The sequence below is a fragment of the Orbicella franksi genome, chromosome 7, assembly GCF_964199315.1.
Source record: "Orbicella franksi chromosome 7, jaOrbFran1.1, whole genome shotgun sequence".
Taxonomy (NCBI): domain Eukaryota; kingdom Metazoa; phylum Cnidaria; class Anthozoa; order Scleractinia; family Merulinidae; genus Orbicella; species Orbicella franksi.
The window spans coordinates 4,110,661-4,128,417 of NC_138151.1; the positions used below are offsets into that span (position 1 = coordinate 4,110,661).

At 38.6% G+C, this 17,757-nt stretch overlaps 2 protein-coding genes across 2 annotated transcripts; both read left to right on the forward strand.

Annotated features, from left to right (window-relative positions):
• The first annotated feature begins 90 nt into the window (after positions 1 to 90).
• Positions 91 to 10,104, forward strand: LOC145492854 (RCC1 and BTB domain-containing protein 1-like). Its single transcript, XM_081472230.1, has 14 exons — positions 91 to 491; positions 1,648 to 1,817; positions 1,923 to 2,016; positions 2,563 to 2,630; positions 3,166 to 3,273; positions 4,744 to 4,886; positions 5,010 to 5,073; positions 5,291 to 5,417; positions 6,197 to 6,252; positions 6,664 to 6,734; positions 7,134 to 7,187; positions 7,942 to 8,039; positions 8,694 to 8,824; positions 9,294 to 10,104. The coding sequence occupies exons 1-14, from the start codon at positions 218 to 220 to the stop codon at positions 9,432 to 9,434; spliced, it is 1,599 nt and encodes a 532-aa protein (XP_081328356.1). The 5' UTR covers positions 91 to 217; the 3' UTR covers positions 9,435 to 10,104.
• Positions 10,105 to 11,943: 1,839 nt separating this feature from the next.
• LOC145491930 (follistatin-related protein 1-like) lies at positions 11,944 to 17,695 on the forward strand. The gene is made up of 10 exons (XM_081471229.1): positions 11,944 to 12,033; positions 12,168 to 12,276; positions 12,886 to 12,931; positions 13,557 to 13,817; positions 14,514 to 14,716; positions 15,051 to 15,180; positions 15,535 to 15,555; positions 15,658 to 15,721; positions 15,995 to 16,041; positions 16,196 to 17,695. Exons 2-10 carry the CDS (start codon positions 12,208 to 12,210, stop codon positions 16,459 to 16,461), a joined length of 1,107 nt encoding a protein of 368 aa, XP_081327355.1. The 5' UTR covers positions 11,944 to 12,033; positions 12,168 to 12,207; the 3' UTR covers positions 16,462 to 17,695.
• Positions 17,696 to 17,757: the final 62 nt, after the last annotated feature.

Genomic DNA, 17,757 nt, shown 5'->3' on the forward strand with positions numbered 1-17,757 from the left:
AGCCATTAAATAACCCACAATGCATTTAGAACTGACGTCATGCAATCATTTGCGCCTGCGCAGACGCTTGCGCGATGAAGGCCTGGCTACCGAGGAAAACAAGGCCTGGGTTCTAAGCTGCACGTACAAATGCAGTGAGTCGTCTTCCTTTGCCACTGTGAGAAATCTTGTTGTTTTAATCGCAATGTGGAAATCTTAGTTTTGATCAAACATCGAAATGCAAGAACTCGAGAGGTGGCCCATATTCAGTCTTCTCGATGAAGAGTTTTTGGCATCTTTCAGGATAGCGTGTGTTTTTGGCAGTGCAGGAAACGAAGCCCTGGTTGTCACAAGAGACGATGATGTTTACGCTTTAGGATCAAACGGCAGTAGCTGTTTAGGAGTCGGTGATGCTCAGAGTTGTCTTCATCCAAGAAAAGTGGAGGCGTTGTGTAAGAAAAATGTGGTGTCCATGGCTTGTGGTAGTGGCCCGCATGTACTTGCAGTCTCAGGTAGCAGAGAATTGAGAATGCAAATTTTATAAGCCTTTGTGAAGTTGATAGTTCATCTCAGCTCATGAATTTATTGTGCCATTTGAGTAGTTAGTAATATTTTGTAGTGTAAACAGAGCATTGAATTTTATGTCCGTTGCAATAATTGTTTTTGCCATTTATTATTTATTCAATTATTTTTAATATTTGTTATATAACCAAAAAAATAAAATTCGTGTTGCTTGAAAGCTGATATAATATAAGCTGAATAAGAAAGTAATCTCATAAATGGGATTTTAATTCCTCTTGCAAAAACATTTTTTTTCATCGTGAATATTTTGTACATTGCAGCATTAGTCAAAGTCAAAACAGAAGGAAAAAGTAAAAATACTGGTATATAGAAAAAATTATCCCAGAAAACCTCACTGAAATCACTGAAATCCAAATTCTCACTAATGGGACATTCCATTTTTATCCACCCCCCCCCATGGAAGGGCAGATTCAGACACCCTAGTTTTTTGTTGTCTGAACCTTTGAAGTTTGCATCTGAGGGGTTCAAAATTTTGTCGGCTTCTTTGAAAAAATATTCCAACAGGCCCTGTGTCAGAGGTTGCCTTCTATAGGGGGTGTACGGATAACAAATGGAATGTCCCAATCCTGGATTAGCTTAAAATTAGTGTGGATGATCAGGGCAGTTCTAATCAACACCGTTATTCATAGCTTTCCCATATTTTACAAATGGAAATAAATTATGAATGTCTGGTATTTCCAGCATATCACTTATGTTTATTGTAATGGGCTCCGAAAAAAGATTTTCAGTGCTTTGAGGATTAAGCAAGATTCTTTGCTGTCTCAAAACCTCTCTTCACCCAAAGGTTATATGGCTAGTGTTTATGATAAAATCCTATTCAGACATACTGCAGTACAGTTGGACCCGCTAATTCAAATCAGCCTAGTTATTTCAAACTCTGGCTATTTTGAACTATTTTTCAATTCCCCTCAGGGATTCATGTAGTGAGATTCAACTGTACTTATACAATAAAATGTTTAATGCTACAGAAACCAGTGGGAGCTAACCTCTGCACCAGTGAATAATCTGGTACCCTCTCGCAGTACTTAAATTTACCTTTTTGATGACATAAGTAGTATAATTTATAATAGAATTGATATCTTTTAGCCTCGGGAGAAATATACACATGGGGCCATAATGGATACAGTCAGCTTGGAAATGGAAATACAAACCAAGGCTTGATCCCTTCACTTGTGACTTCTGGATTACAAATGAAAAAAGTTATCCAAGTTGCTTGTGGAAGCCATCACTCTCTAGCTCTCACTGACGACGGTGAGGTAGGGAAAATTTGAAAGAGCTATTTCTTGCTAAATATTCTGTTTAACATGAAGCAATTATTCATTTGAATTCCACTGAGAACTCAGATTTTTATTTTGTTGCAGGTTTTTGCCTGGGGATACAATAACTGTGGACAGATTGGTCTTGGAAATACCAACAATCAGACCGTGCCCAGGAAGATAAATTCAGCTATAATAGGTGGGTATCTCACCCTCTTGTTCTTCCCAACTAATCACACATTTGTGATGATAATATCCTAGCTTTGACTGTATTAGTAGGAGGGGCAGTGGTTAGTGGGCTTGTCTCCGGATCAAGCGGTCCAGGTTCAAGCTTAGGCTGGGGACATTGTGTTGTGTTCTTGGGTGAAACACTTAACTCTCACAGTGCCTCTCTCCACCCTTGTGTGTCAATGGATACCAGCAAATTAAATGATGGACTAGTTAGCATCCCAGCCAGGGAGGAGTATAAATACTTCTAGTCGCTTTATTATACAGAAACTGGGATAAACTCCGGCCTGATGGGCCACTTGGCTGGTATGCAGACGTTACCTTTACTTTTGACTGTATTAAATGATACAACATGCAAGGGTTTCAGAAAGTCACCAAATTGAATTGGTAGGCAGCTGTCATGAGAAAGGAGAAGTTCATCTTTGTCCTAGAGTCTCAAACGTTTTTCTATACTCAGGAGGCATCTCAGATTTGACCCAAAATATTATCATGTTCATGTTTGATACTCTTATTTTAGGTACTAAAAAGATAAGCATGATTGCCTGTGGTCAGACATCTTCCATGGCTCTCTCAGATGCAGGAGAGGTAAGAGTAAAAAGGGGTCAAACAAGAAAACGTTTTTTTAATATTTATTTACTGATCAATTTTGTAACTAGCAAGGAAACACTTTCCAAAGCATGTCCACTTCATAAGCATAATTTAATAATTTGTAATAATATATTTTTTGCTCTTAATTCATATTCTAACTGATGAGAGTGTTTACAGCTGAAGCATGTATATTTGTAGTGCTGTCATCATTTTGAAAATTTGTGACAGCAGTTTGAGTTAGGTTTTAAAATTCAACTTGTTTTGCTCACTGACAGGGGTTTCATTAAAAGCTGAGTACCAGGCAAATTAACCGGCTTCGAGAACAATTTTACCCGCCTGGTTAACCATCTAGCGGAAAGTAATTCTTTTAAAGAAGTTCAATTCAAATATTTTACCCGCCTGTGAAAATTAGTTGTCCTCCTGCTGAAAACATTGAATTAAATGAAACCCCTGCACTGAACAAAGCCTGTGTGATTCAGCATTGGTGACTCAAAGCCACCACTCCAAGTTCAAGGTTCTCTGTTAATTTCAGCTGTTTGCCTGGGGTTATAACGGCAATGGTCAGTTAGGAGTTGGTAACAATGCCAATCAACTGACACCATGCAAGGTCATTGGACTTGTTGGAACAATAACAACACAGGTAACGACAATCTTCACACCTCCGTACATTTCTGGTAATAAAATTATGAAAATATTTACAGGTTGTAGTAGAATGGCATTTGTTATTTTAGATATCCATTAGAGCACTTCGCAATGTCCGAGGAAATGTTTTCCTCCTATAATTTAACTTACCTACCCCTATTGCCAGCGAAAGGACTTGCTACTTAGAAAAAGAACAAGTTTGGATCAATTGCTTAATATCTTATACATTGTACATTTTCCTAAAGTTACTTAATTGCTAGTAGTAATCAGAGCTTATGAGAGTGCGTTCGACGCCCTCACTTTAATATATATACCTTAAATAAGTGATTTCACTAGCTGACTTTCAACCTTTGTCTATTGCTAAAATCAACATTTTTCAGCAGCAACCGAGGTTTTACAGTCAGATATGCATAGTGCTAAAGTCCAAAGAGGTCACGATTTGTTGATACGTTGCATGACGCCACCAGTTTCTGTAGACTCACAAGTTTCATAGAATTTTTAAATTACGTAAATTATCCTAAGCTAGCATTTTCAATCGGGCACTCGTTTTGCATGCTCGTTTGTCGTAAACAAACTCCATGCCAGTAATTTGAGTATTTCCCCTGATGAATAAAGTAGTCTTATGGATCTTGCCCGCAAGTACTTTTCCACCGATTCCAAACAATAAAATTTCGGCTGGGTAAAGACTGAGCTATCAGTCGCGACTGGAACTAATCAACAAATGCAATCAAAATGTAGCTGTCCCCTCGGTTAACATCCCAAAGCCAAGCCGTGTTAATAACCAAGGACAATTCCCTCAAATTTCAATAAATGCTACTGTCAAAGCGTTTAAATTCGCATTTTCCTAAGGTTATGTAATTATCATTGTTGAAATATTGGTAATCTTGTATAGGGATGGTTTGTGGCTTGAAGTCTTATTACCAAGGACCATTACTTTGGAGTAAAAGTACAAGATTGAGTACTAAGTACAACTTTTAATCCTAGTGCTTATACTTTCAATCATCACACTTTATGTGTACTGCCCTTTTATTAGTAGTCTTCCGATTCAGCTAATCAGCAACAGGGTGGGGTGAGCGCTCTGAGAAGTCAGTATATTTAGTTAGTCCTTTCCGTGCCATGAGGTGCATAAAGCTGCAACTCTTGCTCTCTATCCAGCCCTGTCTTGTACCATGCCCGTGGCTTTGGCCCAGCTGGCCCACCCCTCCTGTTTGCACTTCTTTTCAACTGTCCATATGGTAGAAGTCAACATACATGTATAAATTAACTATCAGTTTTAGTTTCAAATTACCGCTCCAGTTTGCTTCCAAATTCCATCTACATTGAAATTTGAAAGTAGAGCTCAATCTTGTACTCAATACTGCTGTGTAAAGGCTCCAATTTGCAAGTCATTGTGTAACTTGGGGTTTATTGAATGATCGCTAATAGAGATTTCCCCTATTTCTGACCAATGCTCTGCTTGATGTTGTAGATTGTTTGTGGCTATGCCCACTCGCTAGCCTTATCAGATGCTGGATGTCTATATGCCTGGGGAGCAAACTCTTATGGACAGCTAGGAACAGGAAACAAAGCACATTTAGTGACACCGACCAAGATTGGCCTAGATAAAGGAAGGTAACTAGAGAATGCTGGTCATTTATCTTTTTTAAACACGATCTGCAATGTATCATTCTTTGCTAATCTGACACAATCTTCAAACGCTTCAATAGATGTGTCTTTCACATTCTTTAATTTCAGATTTGTAGAAGTTGCTGCCTGTCATTACAGTCATTTATCAGCCGCTATGACAGCCACTGGAAAGGTTTGCATCATCTGGTCACTCCTCATTTTACATGTATAATTTTCTTTTGCTTCATCTCAAAGGCATAACAGGCCTGCCTTAAACAGTAACTGCACTGCTATTATAAAAATCAGAAGCTGTATTTTCGTATAAATTGTGTGTTTGATCTGGTTTTAAAATTATCAAGCCTTATCTATAATGTTTTGAGAAACTCTTTTTATTGCATTATGCAATACAGGTTTACATGTGGGGCCAGTGTCGAGGACAAGCTGTAACAAGTCCTATGGAAACAAAGTTCACAAAGGTTGATAGCACCTTTGCATGTTTTGCGTCACCACCATCTATGTTTAGACCTCTTGTTGTGGGTAAGTAAAGAGTCAACTGCACATGCTGCTTCAACTAATGTAATTCTAAGTTACTTAAAGCTCTTCCTCTACCACACCCCACTCTCACTCTCTCCTCCTACTAAACTCATGACATCCCCACCCTTTCCTTGTAATACAACTAAACCTGTTCTTCTACCACACCCCACTCTCACTCTCTCCTCCTACTAAACTCATGACATCCCCGCCCTTTCCTTGTAATACAACTAAACCTGTTCTTCTACCACACCCCACTCTCACTCTCTCCTCCCATCAAACCCTTCTGTGATGACATCTCCACCCTTTCCTTCTAATATACCTCAACCTGTTTTTCTACCTCAGTCCCACCCTCTTCTTCTACCAAACACCATGCCATTCTTCTATGACACCCAACATCTTTGTCTTACCACACCTCATGTCCTTCTCCTGTCTGTCAGGCTACCCCAACCTTACCCCTTACAGCATCCTCACCTCCTCTGTCTAACATATCCTCGGCTATCCACCCCCTACCCTGTTCAAACACACTGTCAGTAAAAACATGAAACACTGAAGTGTTGGTACCCTGAAAGAAGTCAAAACCAGTCAACAAAATTCCTTTTTTTCTTGTGTTCGTGGCTGAGTTTAAGATAAAATTGTGTATTCTTCCCTTTACCTTATATTTAGATGACACCACAGGTTTCAGTATGCAGGTCCTATGTTGTGATGTTATGTCATTTAAATCATTTTTGACCTACTTTAAAAATGTCTTACAGCAGGTGATTTAATTACTTTTATGGTTTCAGATCAAATACAAGAAAAGAGAGTTGAACAGAGCGTCAAAGAGGCATTCAACAATCAGGTTCGTTACACCATCTTGTAGCCGGAGGATGTTTGCAGATTTTAAACTTGTTTGAGTGTAGCATTAGTGCCTCATTGGTAACGAACAAATTGAGGTTTACACAGTTTGAAATCTGAAAGAAGAGTACTGAGAAGTGATAATTTTATTCTTAGAGATAAGTGATAGACAGAGATTCCATTTTAACTTCTCCCAAGGGTATGGTAACATTAGACCGTATAACAACAGGAGCGATCAAAGCAGTAGATCTGAACTTGGTTTTCGTACGGTGTCTGGAATTTTGCTTACTGATTGTCGCATCATTTTGACCAGTTTTTGGACTATTATTATTATTATTATTATTGTTGTTATTGTTATTGTTATTATTATTATTATTATTATTATTATTATTGATATTATTTGTTTTTTTGGCAGGAAACAAGCGATCTAACATTCATGATTGACGGGAAGGCTGTCCACGTCCATAAATCTGTACTGAAAATAAGGTAGCTATACTCCATCTTAACTTTGGTGCTTACTCACCACCTTAAAAGTGTGTAGTCGTGTTGCAAGGTTAACTAAGCGCTTAGGGAGAATTTATAAATACACAAAACGAAAAGAATTGCAAAATTGGCATCCCCTAATTTTTTGTTCAATATAATTTAAGCCAAAGTGGACTTCACTCTAAGTGGAAAAGGTGACTTAAATAAATAAATAAATAAATAAATAAATGAATTTATCAATGTAAATGTGGAATTCTTCAAGGGCAAATGCTTTTTTACTTACGTTTGCAGAACAATATCTTCATGATGCACTTTAGCTGATGAAAGATAAAGTGGACAAGAGGTTCAATTAAAATCTTCTCTACATTTGCTGCATAACCATTTTGCACATTTTTTTAACAGGTGTGAACACTTTCGGAGCATGTTTCAAGCTCACTGGGGAGAGGATGAAAAGAAGTAAGTGGAGACTACGTAGGATTAACTTTACATTTCTGCACTGTACTTCATGTGGTCTACACAGTCTGGGAAACAATTTTAGTCAGTTCTGGTGACTCTTCGTCTTAGTACCTAAAAATTTTATCACTGATTCTATTTGTCTTTTAAATCAGGAGAAGTTGTCTCACGATTGCTGCAATTGGCTTGTGTCTGCTCGCCATTTATTTTTAAAGTGAGCCCGTATAAGGCGGCCAACAGGAACGTTGACAGTAAGATAGAAATCATAAATGCTTCCTCAGTTGCGGCTGCCAGAAGGTCGTTGGCTCATTAATATATTTGTATAGCGGCGGCTTAGGTTTGCAAAGAAATAGGTGAAGCCTGCAAGACTAAGTGTATCGTATCAGCTGTTTTACCCTACTTCCTTTCCGGTGCGCCTGTATGAAGCGGTCGACGGGAACGTTGAGAGCAAGATTGAAGTCATGAATGGTGCCTCAGTTGCGGCTGCTAGTATTATTTCAAAAAGTCCAAGAACGTTGTTGTGGGGTTTTGCAGCGGCTAAGGTTTGCCCTCGCTAATTCAAACTCGATTATTTCGAATTCTCCGTTATTTCGAAGTCAAGACTATTTTCCTTGGATTTTAAGTCAATTACTAATTGGCTATTTCGAACTATTTTTCGTTTCCCCCGAGAGTTCGAAATAGCGGGGTTCAACTGTATGTGACGCCAGACAAGTTTCGTAGTCGTCATCTACTAAATACTTTCTTCTTTGCTTTGTAGCGTAATAGAAATCACTCAGTTCAGTTATCCTGTGTATTACGCTTTCCTTGAGTTCCTGTACACAGATCACGTGCACCTTCAACCTGAGGATGCCATTAGTAAGTGCAATGTTAAATTCCGTATTCTTAAACCTTCCAGCTCAGAGCGTTTTTTCGCCGGCGCAGCCCTTTACTCCTTTACACTGTCGGCGGTTTTCTCTACCCACAACCACACCCCCCTCCCCCCCCCTCCCCCCCCCTCCTCCCCGATCCTTGAGGTTTTGCTTTCAAAGTACGACAAGCACGTTTTAATTCTGTTCCTTTCGGATTGATTTGCTTTCTCATATGTAATGTACTTACAATTATTTTGAGACCATATATAAGGCTTGTCAGAAGCTTATCACTTTTTTGCTTGTACCATCGTCATCTGGAAAGAGTTCTTAACGAGGAAAGGGCCACACGACTTTTAAGGTTGGGAGGGACAACTTTCCTGAGCAGCAACTGGTTTTCTACTTCAGGCTTGTGGTTTGTTCAGTGAACTCTTTTTTTCTTGGCTTGTTTTACATGTTCTTTTTTTCTGCGTTTTTGCCATGTGTGATGTTTTGGGTAATTGATCACCCCCTTCAAAAATTTCATGATCGTTCCTTAACCTTTGAACCCTCCATTCCAGTTCATGGAGACAGCTGAGTACCCACTCTTTTGCTTTGCCGTTCCTCCCACTCGTCACGGAACATTATGTTCACATTGGTCCGATATGATGTCTGTTTGTTTCAGGTCTCCTTGACTTGGCAAACTCGTACTGTGAAACGCAGTTAAAATGCCTGTGTGAACGCATCATCAAACAAGGCATCACTGTCGACAATGCCGCCATGCTGCTAGCGGCAGCACTGAAATACGAAGCCCAGGTAAGAAATCAACCAATGCTCATGTTGGCATCTTTGCTGGCCTGTGTAACTGGCGCGGAGAAGAAAAGGAGGGAAGGGCCCCGAGGGGATACACTCATTTACAATTTGGCCTTTTGCGAGTTGCAGTTGCCAATTTTTTGCGAGAGGATTTTTTTAAAGTTTCCTTTGTCGTTGATTCTCAGAAACTCAGCATTCTTCACAGTTCTGTCGCTACGTTATCCCTAAAGAGGGACGGCGACAAAGTTAAAAAAAATCAAGATTAAAGCATTGTGAACAAGTAGACATATAAAGTCCATTCTTTTTAGAACTTAAACCCGTTTACCTGTTAATTAGACCATACATGTTGAAAATCATTCTGAATACGTTGATGAAGAACTGACCGTTTCACCAGGTTAACACAAACTCTTAGGTTGTTAAAACCTATATGAATTATTAATATTTTTATTTTGTGAATATTTTGTTTTTGAAGGATCTCGAAGATATCTGCTTCAAGTTCTGTGTCAATCACTTGACAGCTGTCACTCAAACTGAAGCTTTCAATCATCTGGATGAGGAAACTGTCAAGGCGTTTATTCAGAAAGCGGCCAAATGGGGAGCTTTTAAATATTGACGCTAGGAAGTGAATAGTAGTATGTCACCTTTCATGATAGAGGAAAATGGCCTTATTACGTTCCTTGTCTTGTCTTGTTTGCAAAGTTTACAAGCTGTTTACAGGGGGGTTGAAGAGATGTCCTGGGAGCGAAGTTGAGCGGGCGTCCGAGCTAGTGCGGCTCTCCCCAGCCCCTTTTCTTGAACTTTTCGTCGGCCGTGAAGTTGAGCCCTACTCGCAACCTCGTTTCCAGGGTTTTTCCTGACAACGAGATTGCCCTAATCGCCCGAGGCCTCTCGCTTGAACCATTACCTGGATCTTTTACTAAGTTTGCCTCTTGTGAACTTGATATCAGAATGCTAGCAAAACAAAAAAAAACGTGACCGTTTAAAGACACTGACTTTTTCAGCGTTTCCTTCCAACTGTAGTATTTTACTGTGGCTGTGCCTGATGTACCATAAGTTATATTTAACGTAAATTCACAAAAAATCCTTCTGGATAGATTCTCAAAATTAAACGGTGAAATTGCGCATAATATATATCAAAGTACAAAATGATTGAGCAATGTTTAAGAAAGTATTTAATGATTATTGTATAATTTGTAAATCATAAATTGAATGATGTTTCAGTAGTGTATTTATTGCTATAGGATCTGAAAACTAATATATTAAAGGTCGTCTGCAGTAATAAATTTGTTTTCCTTTGCTCTCTTAATTAAAGAACATGATCATTTAATCCAAGGGCTTAGCCAGGATTTTTCAAAGGGGAGGGGGGGGGGGGATCACACTGTGTCAAAGTGTGGGTACTAACCAGATTGTCATATCTTTTTGGCCACCTGTTGTAGATTGTTTCGTTTTCATCCAAACATGACTTTAAGCTAAAGCTTTAGCATTTTCACTCATCGCGATGGATGCGTGCTCAACACAGTCTGTCAACATTCTAGAGACATTTAATGCGTACCAACTGGTACAGATTTTATAAGTTAGATTTCTGCTCCTACAATTTCCACATCTTATGGTTTACGCGATCTGGTAAAGGGGAGGTCAACGTGTATCGTTTTGTGTCCAAACATTACATAGTTCAGATCACTACTGTATGTGCTTTTTTGTAATGATCCCTTGTCACACCTCGCCATCAATGCGTCATCGTGCATGAAGTTGATGCGTACAGGGACACATTTTGTTTTTTTCTCCTCGCAGACAATTTGGAAATCTTTGTTTTGGTAACACCCCACGATTTGACACTACTTTAAGAAATAAAGGTTATTGCAAGCCTTGGAACGTGCAGGTAGATGAATCACTGCGTAAAATATGTCACCGTCAACAGAATGTGCCGCAGCGTTACTATCTCTTAGATACCCTAGTTTGAAAAAATAACGTTAGATTGATGAGCCCGTAATGTGTTACAGTAATACTCACCTTCTACGGCTGGTACTTGACCTTACATTTTAAAGTTAACATCTTTGCAAGATGTGGAACGTATATTTAATAGTCGGATCCTGGTTAATGACCCATAATTTTTTTGTGGATTTCAATTTTATTTTGCAAACCAACAGTATTTGACATGAAAACGACAAGTAGTTTCGAAAGAAATTATAAAGGTGAGAAGATTGACCTGCTCTGCGAAAATTTCATCGCAGAATCATCGAAAAACCCGGGCATATCCAAAACGAAAACGTTTTTCATGAAGGATCCAAATCCTGGCTCACACTTGTGAGATAAACATAGCCTGTGTACATCCGCCAGCCCTTCCCCTCCAAAAAAATATCCCCGATTTTTTTGAGGGGCGTGGGGGATGTACAGTACAGGCTAGATAAGAATAACAGAAGTGAAATAAGCAGAAGCATAAGCACAAGATAAAGAAACATTTTCCTTTTTCTTGTGCTCACGCTTATCTGGGGGGGTCTGATCTCACAAGTGTGAACCAGCTTGCCGGAACTGCAAAACGAGGGAAGTTGTCAATCAAAACCTAACCACGATGAACATCTGCCAAGAGGCTAGATCGGGTAAACTGTTGCTGAAAATTGGTCAAAATTTTAACTGTCAGCAGGTAAATTAGTCAATGAGGTGTTTTTGACTGATAGCTGAGAAACGGGCTGCCATGTAAACTAACAGCTGGGTATTACAGACTGTAAATCGCCGAAAATTCTTACTGATAGGATTCATATGGCCTATGAATTCAAAGGGTTAGGTCACAGCCTTCCAGCGTGACGTTATTAATTTTCAGCCTGTCCAAATCGGCCAATAAATTCCGGTTTTTTCAAAACCCACGTACAGTTATAGTCCTGTCAACTCTGTAAAAGAATTAGACGAAAAGTGAGCTACAGTTGGGTGAGCCATACGAACGGTTGAAACCCTGCAAGAAGAAATTTAGTTCTGCAAAACAATTTGTATCAATTTTTCAAAGGGAAGAAAAAAAAGAAATTTGCAAACTTGTGTTAATTATTGGCTATCTAGTAATTGAGTAATTGACATTGATGAGAGAAGTCATTGTTGATAAGAGATCAAATAGTCTGGCACGAAGGGATCAGGTTACTCCAAATGAACTTGAGGAATGCGACTCATTACGAAGTCAGTGCTAGTGATCAGAGCAGCGGGCTTTCCTTCTTTGTACTGCACTGGTGAGCTAAATTTCTATTCTTTTGTGCCTTGTGGATTCGTGTCAGAAGGTGGGCATTGTCTAGGACATTGTCTGCCGAATAGCAAACAAAGTGTTTCAAAAAGAACGGGAGATTTAATGCGCTTGACCTTTCAGACTTCTCAAGCGGCTTGAAGAAGTGACAGAGGGTAACAAGATGCGTGCGTTTGTAGTCAGTCTTCTGTTGTGGAATTTGGCTTCCCTTGCAGCTAGTACAGGAGAATCGGTGAGTTGGAATTAATATTTCTTATGACTAGATAGAGTTTAATTTATTACCCTGGGAAAGGCCATTAATCTACCGTGATTTCTCACACTCTGGAAAGACGAGAACAGTTTGTAATTGTTTTCCTTCACTCGTTGTTTGGTAGTCATTTCTTGCTCAAGTTACACAAGAAATCTTTTTACACCGAAAGTTTTTTTAAGTAAAAAAAGTAGTAACATTTTATAATGCAAATGGTGCTGCTGTGTTTAAACAGTGAAAATGTCAGACACCCATCGTTGACGGGATCTGAATGGGAGAATTAACACGCGATGTATATAAACCCGATGGAAATGTCTTTATTACCGGTAACAAATTTTGATACTTTAAATATAAAGCAATTAAGTTCCCAGTGGAATAGCAAAAACACAAAGTATAAATTCATTCGAGAGTTAAAGAAAAGTTTGCCTGTTCAGTGTTGTATTACAACTAAAATCATCTCTGGATTTCCAGTATTGATCGGTTGCCAAATTACGCCTGACAAAGGCATTTTACAAAATGAACAAATTTAAAATACTTCCATTGCTGTTGATGATAAGCATGTTTAATTACTGTAACATGATTTCTGTATCTTAGCGTTTTGTTGAGCAAGATAAGGAATCACTTGACTCAGAGAATGAAGGTAATGTAAACCTTAACTTTTAATGTCAACTGTATAAACATATTGCAGTGTGTTTGTCATGGGAGGGGAGAGTGTGGTTTAATATTGTCTCATCACAAGGCTTGCATAACAGGCCCCTACTGAAAGTTGCAAGGAGTACACCCACTCCCCTACTGGAAGATACCTACACTCAATATATTGTCTGGTCGATAATATAACTGACAGTTTCTGCAAACCAAACAGATCTTTTAAACAGTAAAAAACCTATAATAATGTTACTTGAAAAAATATTGATGCTTTGAGGCCACCAAACAGTCACTAAGCCTATGGCGAGGTCCTATAAAGGATTTTTGTTATATGAGATATTTCTGGGAAAAATTAATGGGATCAGAGATATTGAGAACAGATTTTCTGGGATATTGAGTGGGAAAATTGAAAGTTTTTGAAATCAAAATTTACACGATGCAGGATATTTTGGCCAGAAATTAATGGGATATGGGTTACTCAGGGATATAGGTTAACAGGGCCTCAATGGCTGAAATTAAGGACAGAAACACTAAATATAGTGTCTAACCTACAGGTAAACTGTTGAAACAGAGGAAGATTAGCATGGTATGCATGGCTGTGATTTTATTTGCATTTTTAGATCCTTGTATCAATGTCGTATGTCACACCGGTCAGGAGTGTGTTGTTGTCGATAATAATGCTGCCTGTGTGTGCAGGAAGTCATGCCCTGATCACGAAAAACCAGTCTGCGGGTCGAATGGAATGACATTTCCAAACCACTGTGAGTTGCACAGGACTTCCTGTTTAGAGAGAAAGAAGATTTCCATCAAGTATGAAGGAGAATGCCAGGGACTACCAACTCAACCTCCTTTAACTGCAATGAATAATCAGTGGAAACCTAGTAAGTTATATGAGTTTTGTTTTTGGGGTTTGAGCTGTTGTGTAATGATGTGTGGTTTGAGGAAATATCCATACCCACCCCAAGGAGGGTAGGAGGAGTGTTTTTGGAAATTCCATGGTGGAGGGGGGTCTCAAAAGCCAGAATTTTTAAAGGAAAGCCATGAAGCAAAACTGGAATTTCCAGAGAGGTGGGGGGGGGGGGGGGGGGGAGGGAGTCAAACCAAAAAAATCCTCATGGAAGGGTATGGATATTTTCTGGAAGAATACAATCAGTTAGAGCTCTGGGACCTGTTTCTCAAAAGCCTGGAAACTTTTCGAGCCAGTAAAGTCGTAGCAAAATCTCAAACCTTATGATTACAGAGCTGTTTTATTCACATATTCTTAATATGAAGAGAAGTTCCCTTCATACAAGAAGTTTCAGGCGTATACACTTCTCCGTTTTTAGATACAGATGGACTAAACATGGCTTTACGGGCCCAAAAAGGTTCTGGGGTTTTTGAGAAACAGGCCCCTGGCTAGGGTCACAGTGTTTTGTTCTAATGGGCAAGCAACTTTCCTCTCAACACTTCTCCAACATCTTGGTGTAAACAAATGGGTACCTGAACAAGTCTACATTGGTTTTGACAAAATCTCATAGTTCCTCTAGCTAAGACTGCTAGATAGTAACTGAACAGAATGTTCCTTCTCTGTCATTCAGTTGTTTGCTATGAACATGACCGTGATGAAATACGTAATCATTTGATTGGATGGTTAAAGAATCAAAACAAGTCACCAGAAGAACTTGATGGCTACAGAAACCTCCTGCAGTCTTACTTTGACATGGTGGATGAAAACGATGATGGCAAACTTGATGCTACAGAGTTCCGAGAGTTTGTTGGGGCTAATCAATCTATAGCAGAGGTAGAGTGGACAGTGCATTCCTTCTCTGGTTTGATCCCTCCACTCCTCTAGAAAATTATAGTCCAACTTCATACTTTAAAAATATCTTGCCTTTTGAGACCTTCCACCCCCTAGAAATTTGAAAGTGATTATGACCTTCCATTGGCTAGGTATGTAGATTTAGGATTAAAAGCCTTAGTAGCCTGATCCGTTGGTCATCCTCTGATTATGGATAAAAGTCTGGTTTCAGGCTAGTAGGCCTAAGGGGACTGAGATGCCAAGGCCTTGTACAAATGATTTTAAGCTTAGGAAGCACATTCAAGGAGATGATCTGTCTTGTTTTTTCAATTTGCAGATTGTAAGTTCAGATGAATACATCAACCCTGTCCTGCAAAATCTTTGTGCTGATGCCCTGCTTTCATTAAGTGATGAGGATTCTGACTGGGAGCTGAATATTACCGAGTTCATGAAATGTTTAGATCCACGTGAGTTACAAAAATGTTTACATTCCAATGGCTAGTGTGCTGGATCCTGGATCTAGCAGTTTGGGTTCAAGTCCTGGCTGGGGTTATTGTGTTCTTGGGTGAGACACTTAGCTTCCACAGCTCCTCCCTGCACCAAGGTGTGCAAATGGGAACCTGGCAAATTAGACTCTGGGGCTACCCTGTGATGGGATACAATCCCATCCACAAACCAGAGATTAGCAGTACAATGGCCATGGGCCACTTAAGGCTTGAACACACTCAGACTTAACTGTAATGTTTAACCAAACATGCAACTTTCCTTTCCAACAGAGTAAATTTAAATATTATCACTAATTTGATGCCTTTCTCTTGCAGAATTCAAGCCACCAAAGAAAGGTAAATATATATTCCATGAAATCAGAGTATGAATTATTTATGAAATGAACAACCACTGCATGAATGAAATATCAGAGATGTGATAGAGTATTTGCGATGCAGGTTGTGAGCTGGACAGTGAGGTTTACAGTGATGGTACAGAGATCCCGACAGACTGCAACAGCTGGTAAGGTTTTGTAGCATGTTTGGTTATGTTGTAGTTTCCAAATCCATACTGTCATGTTTCTATTGTATTTGAGGTATAGATTGAAATACATAGTAAATGTTTGGGAGAACTGAAAAAAGCTGTGGAAAGATTCACCTGCAGCTTGTGTTCCAATAGCATTTCTCATTCTCCCAAACTTTTGCTTTTGTCTATATAGCTTGATACATAGAAATGCTGAAAACTTAAAATATCTCTTAAAATAGAGATCAAGCTGCATTTTATTTTTCCCCTTAGTGTCTGTGCCTGTGGAAACTGGATCTGTACTGCATTGAAATGTGATGGTAAGTAAAAGACAGGATATCTACCAGACTCAATTTCCACCCAGACTTAAAGAGGCTATGTCATAGTATTTTGGGTACTTCTATTTACTATTCACATGAGATATCCTTTGAGGTAACTTACATGTATGGTGGTATAATTTGTTCTTGTTCATAGGGAAGGAATCAAACCAGCCAGGAGCTGAAACAACTGAAGATGACGTGGAGGAGGAGCCCAGCAAGTTTATTGTGAAAGGTACAGAAGCCAAGGAACAACTTACAAAAGAGATTATTAAACATGACCAAAAAGAAAGAATTCATCTTCACAAAAAGAAAGTCCTGCCTCTACATAAATCACGGCATCACCACAGGCATAAAAAACATGGCATCCATGGCAACCATGGAAACCATGGCTTGAGAGAGACTGGTCATGATGAAAACTGAGTAGACATGTTTTGAAAGAGACGGTCAATTATATAATGGTCATTCTATTGCAGAAAGCATTTTTACAGAAACATCCATTATTTTGTAAAAATAAACAAGTAAACACAGTTATATTTTACAAAGTAAAGTAGTTTTAGTAGTGTCATAAAACCCAAACCAAAGTAATTTTCACATTGGTCAATAACAACAAACATACAAAATGCACATGACCAAGCACTAGTCTGCCTCATAGTTGTCAGTTGGGGTGGCCGAGCAATGCTCCCTCCCCTAAAGAAAGCGTAACTTGCATCCCCACCCGAAAACATGGCTGCAAAGGAGACTAACGAAGTACTGGAAGATGCATGTGACCTTGTCGCAATCATGTTAGCAAACTGTTTTGTATTGGATTGTTTGGAATGAGTAGCGGTGAAGGTTTTGTGAACGAATCATAGAGCACAGTTAAACAGAACTTTCCAGTGTATTATTCAGACCGTTTTATAAGCTTCCTTGTTCTTATTACTTTAATAATTAGCTCCCCCGGTAGCAGATCCTTGCTCCACTATGGAATTTGAAGCTAATAAACAACAAAGGCCAATCAAGAATAACAACCTTTTTGTTTTATAAATATTCAGCAATAGTTAGCCACTGCTTTACCATACACTTACTTTTATTGTTTAGTGTAAATTTGTACCATTGTTGATATCCTGAGTGCCAATTTACTTGAGGTTATAGCTGTTAGTGATTAGTGGTAGGCTTTATGTGAAAAGACTTTGCAGTAAACTGATTTCATAGTCATGGAGAGAAAATTTAAAGACTCTTGAAAATCCAAAAAATAGAAAAATTGTTTAATTTAAAATCCATTTTAAGTTGTAAGTTAGCCATTTAAATCAAAATATATTATTTCCAAACTGTAAAAACAAAAATATAACAAACAATAAATTGCTCTGTTTTGTCAGTTAAAGTGTTTGTGTTCTTTTGTTCCCATTTTTTTTCATCCTTTGTCTGGTGATCATTCAATTTCTCAAAATTACACAGTTTTCAAATCTAAGTAGAACATATACAACTTACGAAAATAGTGAATTTTCTCTTTAATCATATTTTCCTTAATTTTTTTTCCTTTGTTTCTAAGGCTTTCAATAAATGAACCATGTTATTATTGGGTTTATGGTTTCGTGTTGTGGATTAGAATTTGACACTAAGACCCACCTTTCACACCAATTCCAATAAATACTGTAGCTTATTTATAATGCATACACAACATACTTTATAGACACACAGACAGACTGTAAGGTTTGTTTTTGTCTTTTTTTTCCTCCA

Coding starts and splice junctions, on each gene's coding strand:
- LOC145491930 (XM_081471229.1), top strand. CDS start 12,208: ATGCGTGCGTTTGTAGTCAGTCTTCTGTTGTGGAATTTGGCTTCCCTT. Junction 12,277..12,885: donor CAGCTAGTACAGGAGAATCG/GTGAGTTGGAAT, acceptor TCTGTATCTTAG/CGTTTTGTTGAGCAAGATAA. Junction 13,818..14,513: donor GAATAATCAGTGGAAACCTA/GTAAGTTATATG, acceptor TCTGTCATTCAG/TTGTTTGCTATGAACATGAC.
- LOC145492854 (XM_081472230.1), top strand. CDS start 218: ATGCAAGAACTCGAGAGGTGGCCCATATTCAGTCTTCTCGATGAAGAG. Junction 6,253..6,663: donor AAGAGGCATTCAACAATCAG/GTTCGTTACACC, acceptor TTTTTTTGGCAG/GAAACAAGCGATCTAACATT. Junction 8,040..8,693: donor TCAACCTGAGGATGCCATTA/GTAAGTGCAATG, acceptor TGTTTGTTTCAG/GTCTCCTTGACTTGGCAAAC.